We start from the raw sequence: 8,894 nt of genomic DNA, 5'->3' as shown, positions 1-8,894 counted from the left end.
AGCTGTCTCTACTTGTAGCGACCCCGGGTTTGATACTTCCTGCGTCTCCATCTTTCAGCGCTTATGGTGAAAACACGGCGCCGCACAGAAAGCCGCTGCCGTAAAGCAGCGTCATGTCGCAAAACGGAGGTTCTTCGTGAAATAGTTATTTTTTCTTCTTATTTATCACTTATATAAACTGAATGTATGCAAAGTGACAACACTAATACATTCGTCAAAGCCTGCGTTATAAAATATTTACATGAATCATTGATACAATTATGATTGAAATGATAGAAACGATAGCGACGATAGAAGAAAATATATCACGATAGACACTTTTCTATCGTCCCCACGATGTGGATCGTTATATCGCCCAGCACTAGTGTCAGCTATGATTCAGCAGAACCTGGTAAATGTGACTGCGTGAAAGTTTGGTGAAAACTGACGGGTTATAATCTCTGAACTTTCCAGTAACGCGTCCCAAACGTGCAATTAATTGAACGTTGTTTTTCACGTTTAAGACATTCCATCGGCTGTGTGAATGCCGATTCACCTTAAAGTTCATTTTAATGCCTTTTTTTTTTGTTGTGTTTTTTTGGAGGATTTGATCAGTAACTCTTTTGTTTCCAGGACACGGAGAACTTGTTTCCGGCTGTGGAGCTTCACTTTGACTACATCACCAGAGCTAAAAGGAGGAGATGCTACGTCCTGCTGGATGATGACCCGCAGCAGGCAGTGCAGGTTAGCGGACAAACTCTCAAACATTTACGCTGACGTACACCAGAGATCGAGCGAAGAATGATTTTATTTGGCTAACTGATTCTAAATTGGCCAATATTTAAAATATATCAGCCCTGCCTGTTCATACGTAATCAGTTAGATGAAGCTGCAGCAGCAGCTGCTACAGCTGTAGCACACATATTGTTGTTTTTTTTAAATGACAAAGCTCTTCTGTGTGTTATTTTTAGTGCACAAATTCTTCTGAGGGTTGATGAATATGTTTATTTGAGTTAAGCACTTTTTTTTAATACGTTATTATATAAACAATATATATTGACCCCTAGAGAAGTCATAGAAAACTTCATATCCGTCGACTTGTAGTGTATGTACACACCTGTATTTGTTAGGAACTCCTGCCAGAAGTGTATGTAGTATAACAGAGGTTTAACAGAATATAACATTTGCTAATTTTGCTCATGTTTTTTCTTCTTATCGGGTTCTTTTCATGGCAAGAGTGCTTTTTTTTTGTAGTTCAACACCAGCTGACCCCAAAGGAGGTTGACCAGTATTACTTCATAGCTTTTAAAAGACCAATATCATACTAACAAATCAAAATTGTACGACTAAAATGTACAAATGTTAATTGATTCGATCAGAAATGTCACTTTCAGACTGAAAATATGTGTAACTTTTAGCCTCCAGAGGGGCTAAATCACCTTAAAATAGTCTGAAGGATTATTTCAAAATCTGTCTAAACCAAAGAGAGAAATTGGCTTCTTTGGTTTGTAAAAATCTGCATCCGAGTCGGCCCCTGAAAGGTCTTCATCATCAGCTAACGTCCCATGAAGGATTTATTCTGCCTGTTTCAAACTCCCTCACGCGGCCGACACGCATGAGCTGCGAGGCGACACGAAGAGATGGCGCTCCTACGCGTACCTGACCCCGGGAATTCTTGACCGAGCCCTACGAGTCGGATCATGCTGAAGAATCTAACCGCCCCCCGCCCCGCCCCCCCTGTTTCTGCCTCGTGTTGCACAACGTAGATTAAATGCTAGATTAAACTCTAAAAACACCAGAATGGGATCTTTTTTTTTTTTACGTTTAATCAGAGACAGACTGAGGCATGAAAGGAAACGGCTGGGTTGAACTCGAGCTCGTCGCAGGTAGTAATTAGTTTTCAGGCAGAATCGGTGCCACAGGGCCAAAACGTCTCGTTAAAATATCCGAGAGCCTGTTTGATTTGTGAATCTAATTTAAAAACTAAAAACATAAAACATAAAAATGTTCTTCCCCCCGCTAGGTTTTGACTGATATATTGTCTCAAGCCACAGAGGAGAAGCGGCGGCGCGACTCGGCGCTCGTCCCCAGCTGTGCTCGCCTGCAGTGCCTTCGCTGCGGGTCGGAGTTCACGCCTCGGGGAGAGGCTGAGGAAGAGGATGCTGGAGGAAGAGCGAGGAGGAGAGGAGCAGGGACGTCACTAGGGGGTGAGGAAGGAGCTGACGGTCACAACGAAGGGAAGATGCTGCTTAACAAAACCACACACTTTCATATGCAGACAAAAAACTGACTTTGATTCTCTCTTTAATGCATCATATCTTAATTAAATGCCTCAAAAGTCATCTTGTGTTGAGAAATGATGTGATTCCACTCAGAGTGTTTGTTATGGATGACACTCGTCAACTATTACATCAGATTTTAGCTCAGTTTCTGTAAAACTGACGGAGTTGCAGCCATTTTTGTGCTGACTAACATTGACCGTCTTGAATCGGGTTGACTCCGAACGTTAATCAGCTTCATTGAGTTTGTCCCGTGGTTCATGAGAGGGTTTGGTAGCGTACGCAATGTTCAGTCACTCTGTAAGATAAAGGGCAAGGTCGTACATATCGAGTGATGTCAAACGCTATCAGGCTCCCATTGGTCGGCTGCCCAGGACTTTAATATTTATACAAAACAACGAATCATCTGAGTGCAACACCCCCTGCAGTTATCTGCTGTCTTTTATTCCCAAGCTGCCCGTTCCAGCGAGTTCCCACCTCTGTAATCGGGCGGAGGCAGATAACAGCCTCCCCGACACTGAGATCTGCTCGGGCACGCACAGACGGCGTGCAGGCTCTGTTCAACACGTGTTCGCAGGATCCCTCGGAGCCACGTTTCTTTGTTGGTGTGTGTGTTAACCTTGCTTCCCTCCGATCTCAGGAAAACAAAGGCCCTTTTGAGTTCACGCGTGTCTGAACGGGGACTTTTGTTCGCCTGCAGGTGCACAAAACCAAATAAATCTGTTCACATCTGGACTGGATGTGTAGACTTTCAATCACATCAGGTTATTCAGCAATAAAATCAACCGAATTATTTTATATATGTTGCCCTTCGCCATGAAAGGTGGGCGATCATGTGTCTGTTTGTCTGTTAGCAAAATTTCTCTGGATGATTTTTAAGGAAACGTTTAAGTAATTATTGGTACGTCTGCAGCTGATTAACTTTCCAGTCAACCAAATTCAAGATGGCTGCCACAGCTATTCGACCCAGAGGTCCTACATAGTCTGTAGTTTGATTTGATTATTTTCCAGGTGTGAATATAAAGTTTAAAACAATGAAAACAGAGTTTGGAGAAACTTAAACCTTATTCCTCGTTCTTTTTTTTAAAGATGTTTGACATTTTTTGTCACTAAAAGCTCACTTTTGTTTTATTTACCACATCAAGTCTTCCGTTTATGGTTTTGTCCATCAGTCTGATTGAGAACCTTTAGACCACAGTTGGGCAACATACGGCCCGGGGGCCAGAAGTGGCCACTTCTGGGCCACCTCTGGGCCACTTCTGTTTGGGGTTTTATAATTGAAAACATGGAGGAAACCTGTTGACCTTAGCAATGAATTTTACAGATATTGAGCTAAAATTTGTAGCAGTCGAAGCTGAGAGTCATCCTGAATCCATAGTCGGAGCACTAACAGACAGATTTGTTTAAAACTTTGGCATTCTTGACATTTATCCATTATTTTTTAAACTCGACTGAAACTGAGCCAACATTTTTATTATTGGGAATCCTTCCTTAAACTATTTCTTTAATCTTTACAATATGGTTTCTAGCGTAATTTGACCGCTTTACATTTTCTAGGATGGTCATGTAGGCGACCAAAAAAGTTGAGATTAATTTTTTGACATTTTCCGTTTCTTTTTTCTTTTCTTTTTTTTCAGGAGAAAGCCATATTTGTCCAGAATGTGGCAGTGACCACGTGGTTCAAGTGGCTGAACAAACCACTCCCTACAGCAGTACGCCCAACTTTCATTCATCAAGGCCTGACAGTGAAATCAATTATCTCGACTTCACCCAGAGGACTCACAGTGTCAACAAGGTCTTTCTGAGTCTTTCAGCGACTCCTTTGTCTTTTTGTTTTGTTGTTTTCCCTGATCTTTGCTTACAGTGTTTGATTTTTTTCGTCTTTATTTCCGCAGCTTGATGTCACAGATACGAGTAAAAGCAGTAGCCCCGTCCCAGAAACGGCCACGACTTCAGAGGATCCCACGTTTGTCACGGCGCAGGGAAGCTCCTTCTTCATCGGGGATGGTCCAGACGATGCCAGCAACCTCTCCTACACAGAGTCCCAAAGCAAGGAGGACCTGGCAGGAAGCTACCGCTACACTGCTACTGGAATGACTCCGCCTCATGCTGAACTTTTGGACCGACCCACTCCTAAGGGTGAGTTCTAATCCACGCCTCCAGTGATTGTCAGTGTCCAGGTTTAGACATGAAAATCTTGGCATTCATATATTAGCGATCAAAACTGGCGTTCCCCACGGCTCGGTTCTGGAGCACCTTATTTTTAAACACTGTATCTTCACTTTCTAGGCTCTGTTGTCTAAAAACACATTGTGCAGTTTCATGTTTTGCCGATGACACCCAGTTGTACCTGTACGCTAAATCCAGTTCATCTTCCCAGTCTGTTTGTTTGAAAAAAACTCATAATTGCAAATAATTCCCTCAAACTCAAACAAAGTTCCTTCTTGTTGGAATTTTGTTGAACGCTAGGCCTTTCGTTTATGTTGTTTTTGTCTTTTTCTCCCTCTCAAGTCTAACAATAAGCGGATTTGTGAAGAAAATGATAAAAGTTGTGCAGCTCCTGACCTTTTTAGTTTATCACAAACAGGCTTTTTTGTTTGTAAAGTTAAGCTTACAAGTTAGCTTAGATAAAAGCTAAACTTTTGCAGCATAATAAGCAAAACCAAATCTGACGAATAAAGAATAAAAACTTCCACAGCTGCAGCAAATGCCCATATTTTCGAAGCTTGAACCAACAAACATCTGAAATAGGTAATGGTTTTGATTAGTGGACAAATGGAGTCGGCCGCAGACTTTTACATCATTATTTTATATACAGAATACAGTTGTCATGTTGGCAGGGCTGTTTACTGGAGCAGAGCCTAAACAGCAGTAAAGTATAAGTGGCATTTTATTACACATGAGCTGTGAGATGTGGTACGAACTGTTTATGTCAGCTCCTTTGTCTCCCGCGAAGGCAGATTTGTTCTAATCGAAAGCGAACGGAAAAGAGGAAGTCTTTGAATCAACCCGCCGAGAGTCGCTGCGTTCTCTGCGACAAATGCCCACATCTGTCTGCCATTTTTGGATGAACCACATGGCGAATTCGCAACAAGACAGATTGGAGTCATTACCTAAAATGATGGGAGAGGGAATGAAAGCCTGGGAGAGGGAGAAGCCGAGTCCTAATGATAGCCTTCTTTATCTTTTTTTTTTATTCAGAGTGCACTAGTTGCAGAGTGGGTACCTTGTAATCTGTCTTTGTGAAACCACAGCCACACTGGCGACAACTCATCCTCATCCTGAAACACTGAAAAAACGCCGTCTTCTTTTGGGAGACAGTTGGTCAGTTTTTCCTCTTTTTCTGAAGCAGTCATTCATCTCTCCAGATGCCTTTGTTCCTGACTGTTCCTGTACGTGTTTCACCTTTTAAAAAGAAGCTTCTCTCTGGGTTCAAAGGCCTTTTTAATCTGACCTCTGTTTCTACTTCAAAATCAAAGGTTTATTTTGGCCTCCGCGGGCCCATGCCCTGTCATTTCTGATTAGCTCCGATCATTCATCACTGTTCAAATAACTTCTGTTGCTGTTCTGTCGTGGGTTTATAGCTCTTAAAAGCCTCTCTGCTTGAAGGCTGTTGGCTAATGCTGTGGTCGGCTGCAGTGAAATCTGGCCGCAGTTTCACAAAAACCATGAAATATGTAAGTATTCCCACTGCTGCCTGAAATTTATGGCGTAATGCTTAATGGAATATATCATTTGAGGCGAAACAGCTTATTCATTAGTGTTTTGGAACATATGTTAAGCTGAAAACGCGAGATGTGAGGGCGGCAGACTTGAGCTAACTGTTCACGAAGGAGAGCTTAACGATTTTGCTTTATATTTAGATCACTATCGCTCGGCACGAAAACGGAAACACGCGTCAGCAATCCAACTCCAGTTTCCCATCGAAATGGTCAACAATCAGCTAAACATTAGGACCTAGCACGGGAAATAAACTGCACAGGTTTATCATAAGCGCTAAAACAGATGACACAACTAACAGTGGAGTACAATCTAATCATGAAAGTTTTCTTGGCTGATTCCGGTTTCTAGTTTTTGTAAAGCTGTTACCTGTCAGTCCAGTTTCTGCCACAATAAAAACTATAATTACCAGCATAAATATATATATATATATATATATATATTGACTCTTTGAATGGAAACCTTTCAGCTACGACCACATCAAATGTTAGCTCAAAATATGTCAAATCGACTGAGTTATAACCATTTTTGTGTTGGTTAATGTTGACCATCTAGACTCCAAAGGTCAACCAGTTGTAGCTGTACGTCCAGTGATTACTTCCTGAAAGTTTGATTAAAATCTGCCCTGGTTCGAGCTGAAAGTCAACCGATTCCGGTCATCAGCTGAGCAGTCGGTGCAGGATTTCCACACCGACGTCTGATCGTTATCTGAGGCCGGATTCTTTTTTTTAATACAATCATCTGCTGTCTGTAGAAGATCTGGACCTGCTGTCCGAGGACTACGAGGCGGTGGACCATCGGCTCCAGCTGTTCTTAGACGTGGAGGTCTTCGAAGAGGACGAAGAGCTCCACTCGTTCCTAAAGGTCTGTAAGAGCGCGGCACAGATGGGTTGAAGCTTTTTTTTTTTGGCTACAAATGTTGTTTGGAACGAGCCAAAACGGCGATGATATATTTGCGTGTTACGCCGTTATTCACATCAAGAAGGAGGCTGACGAAATGTATTTTCAGGCTCTTTAAATCTTTGCAAAATTCAGTATAATTCAATAAAAAACTATTAGTTCCAGATCCCGTATTTAAGCAACAGTGACTGATTACGCAGTTAGTTTTATATATTGTTTTATTTTCTGACAAGTTGATGCCCCCCTGTTGCCGCCTAACGTTCTTGGAAAGTTTTTTTTTTTGGTTTTTTTTTGGTTTTTAAAGAACGCAGAGCGTCGTAGAAGTCTTCGGAGTCGGCGTTTCTCAGCGAGACACCTGGACGAGCAGCAGAGAGCTGCTGAAGCACAGCTGGAAGCAGGAGGGCTCGCTCCATTCATCTTAGTTCTGCATATTTACCCGCTGACAGCAGCTGCTTTGAATTTTCCTTGTGGTTTTTTTCCTTTTCCGTGGGTCATTTGAGGGGAAAATGATTGAGGTTTGATTTTTTAAACGCCCCAAAGAGGAAGGTGGTGTCATCTGAAGAAACTGACGTTAATAGTTTAGTGTTTAAAATTACAGTTTAATGAGGCCTGTAATAAAAACATTATTCACTCGTAAAAGCGGCCATTATGTATCGCATATTAAAAACAAGCCCAATCATTAAAAAAACAAAAAAAAAAATCAATTGTCTTTTTTTCTTTCTTTTGGATTCTTAGATGTCAGCTGTAAAATTTGGGGAATCGGGGGAAGTTTCCTCGCTTTTGGTTGTTTCAAACCTGCGGATATATTTTCTGGAAATGACATCAGATGTGCAGTAAGTAAAGCAAAGTTTTAGTTTTTTTTATTATTATTATTTTTATCCTTTTAAAAACTTAAATGTATGAGAACAGAGCCATGTGTTGTATTCAAATCACTTAGCATTTTATTCTATTTAGGTGATTTATAGCCTGTTTTGACATCATCATATACATTATTGTTTTTCCTGTTTTATAACATCTTCTGTGTGTTTTTATGGTCAAATTACTTCCATACACTTTGCAGTAGTTTAACTTTTTATATAACAAAAAGTTCTGACTTTTATGAGTGTTTGTAACTTATACTTTTTGAATTATTGAACTTTATCTTTTAAAAAATGTAATAATTAATTTGGATATCTTTAATGTCTTCAAAAGATGGTATTCTTTAGTAAACCTGCTCCGTTTTTGTCTTGTGCTCCTTTTAGCTTTTCCCTCCTGTCTTTATAATTTTAGCTTTTAGCTACAGTTTTGTTTATTTTATCGTTTAGCTGCTGTTTTAATTCATTTTAACTTTGAGCTACTGTCTTCTGAACTGTATGGTTATGCTAATTTTAGATTTTTATGTTCTGTTTTTGTTTTGTTATTGTTGTTTTTACTTATTTTAGCTTTTAGCTACGGATTTGGTAATTTTAGCTTTTGGCTGCAGTTTTGCTAACTGTTGCTTATGTTTTATTTTGCTCATTTCAGTATTTAGCTTCTGTTTTTCTTTGTTTTTGGGATAGGATGAGATGAGATGGGATGAGATGAAATGAGATGGGATGAGATGAGATGGGATAGGATGATATGAGATAAGATGAAATGGGATGAGATGAGATGGGATGGGATAGGATGAGATGGGAGGAGATGGAATGGGATAGGATGAGATGGGATGGGATAGGATGAGATGGGATGGGATGGGATAGGATGAGATGGGATGAGATGAGATGGGGTGGGATAGGATGAGATGGGAGGAGATGGGATGAGATGAGATGAGATGGGGTGGGATAGGATGAGATGGGAGGAGATGGAATGGGATAGGATGGGATGGGATGAGATGGGATGGGATAGGATGAGATGGGATGGGATGAGATGAGATGGGGTGGGATAGGATGAGATGGGATGGGATGAGATGGGATGGGATAGGATGAGATGGGATGGGATGAGATGGGGTGGGATGGGATAGGATAAGATGGGATGAGATGAGATGGGGTGGGATAGGAT

At 41.1% G+C, this 8,894-nt stretch overlaps 1 protein-coding gene across 9 annotated transcripts in view; it reads left to right on the top strand.

Moving 5' to 3' along the window:
• LOC108242209 (serine/threonine kinase 11 interacting protein) overlaps positions 1-8,894 on the top strand; it is a 34,637-nt gene that overhangs the window by 9,351 nt on the left and 16,392 nt on the right. For 2 of the 9 annotated variants that reach the window (XR_005232695.1, XR_005232696.1), the window contains exons 16-22: positions 613-723; positions 2,003-2,186; positions 3,896-4,053; positions 4,154-4,397; positions 6,733-6,842; positions 7,183-7,455; positions 7,614-7,711. Coding sequence is in view for 4 of the 9 variants with exons in the window: in XM_025008220.2 (XP_024863988.1) it covers positions 613-723; positions 2,003-2,186; positions 3,896-4,053; positions 4,154-4,397; positions 6,733-6,842; positions 7,183-7,377 (1,002 nt within the window). In the remaining 5 variants the exon portion in view is untranslated. Of the gene's footprint in view, positions 1-612; positions 724-2,002; positions 2,187-3,895; positions 4,054-4,153; positions 4,398-6,732; positions 6,843-7,182; positions 7,712-8,894 lie in introns of those variants that run through there. The other 7 variants (XR_005232697.1, XR_005232698.1, XM_017426928.3 and 4 more) reach the window with 5 other exon arrangements.

This window comes from Kryptolebias marmoratus, linkage group LG23, assembly GCF_001649575.2.
Source record: "Kryptolebias marmoratus isolate JLee-2015 linkage group LG23, ASM164957v2, whole genome shotgun sequence".
In the NCBI taxonomy this organism is placed as follows: Eukaryota; Metazoa; Chordata; class Actinopteri; order Cyprinodontiformes; family Rivulidae; genus Kryptolebias; species Kryptolebias marmoratus.
The sequence above is the reverse complement of the archived record's forward strand: the minus strand, read 5'-3'. Positions and strand labels throughout refer to the sequence as shown.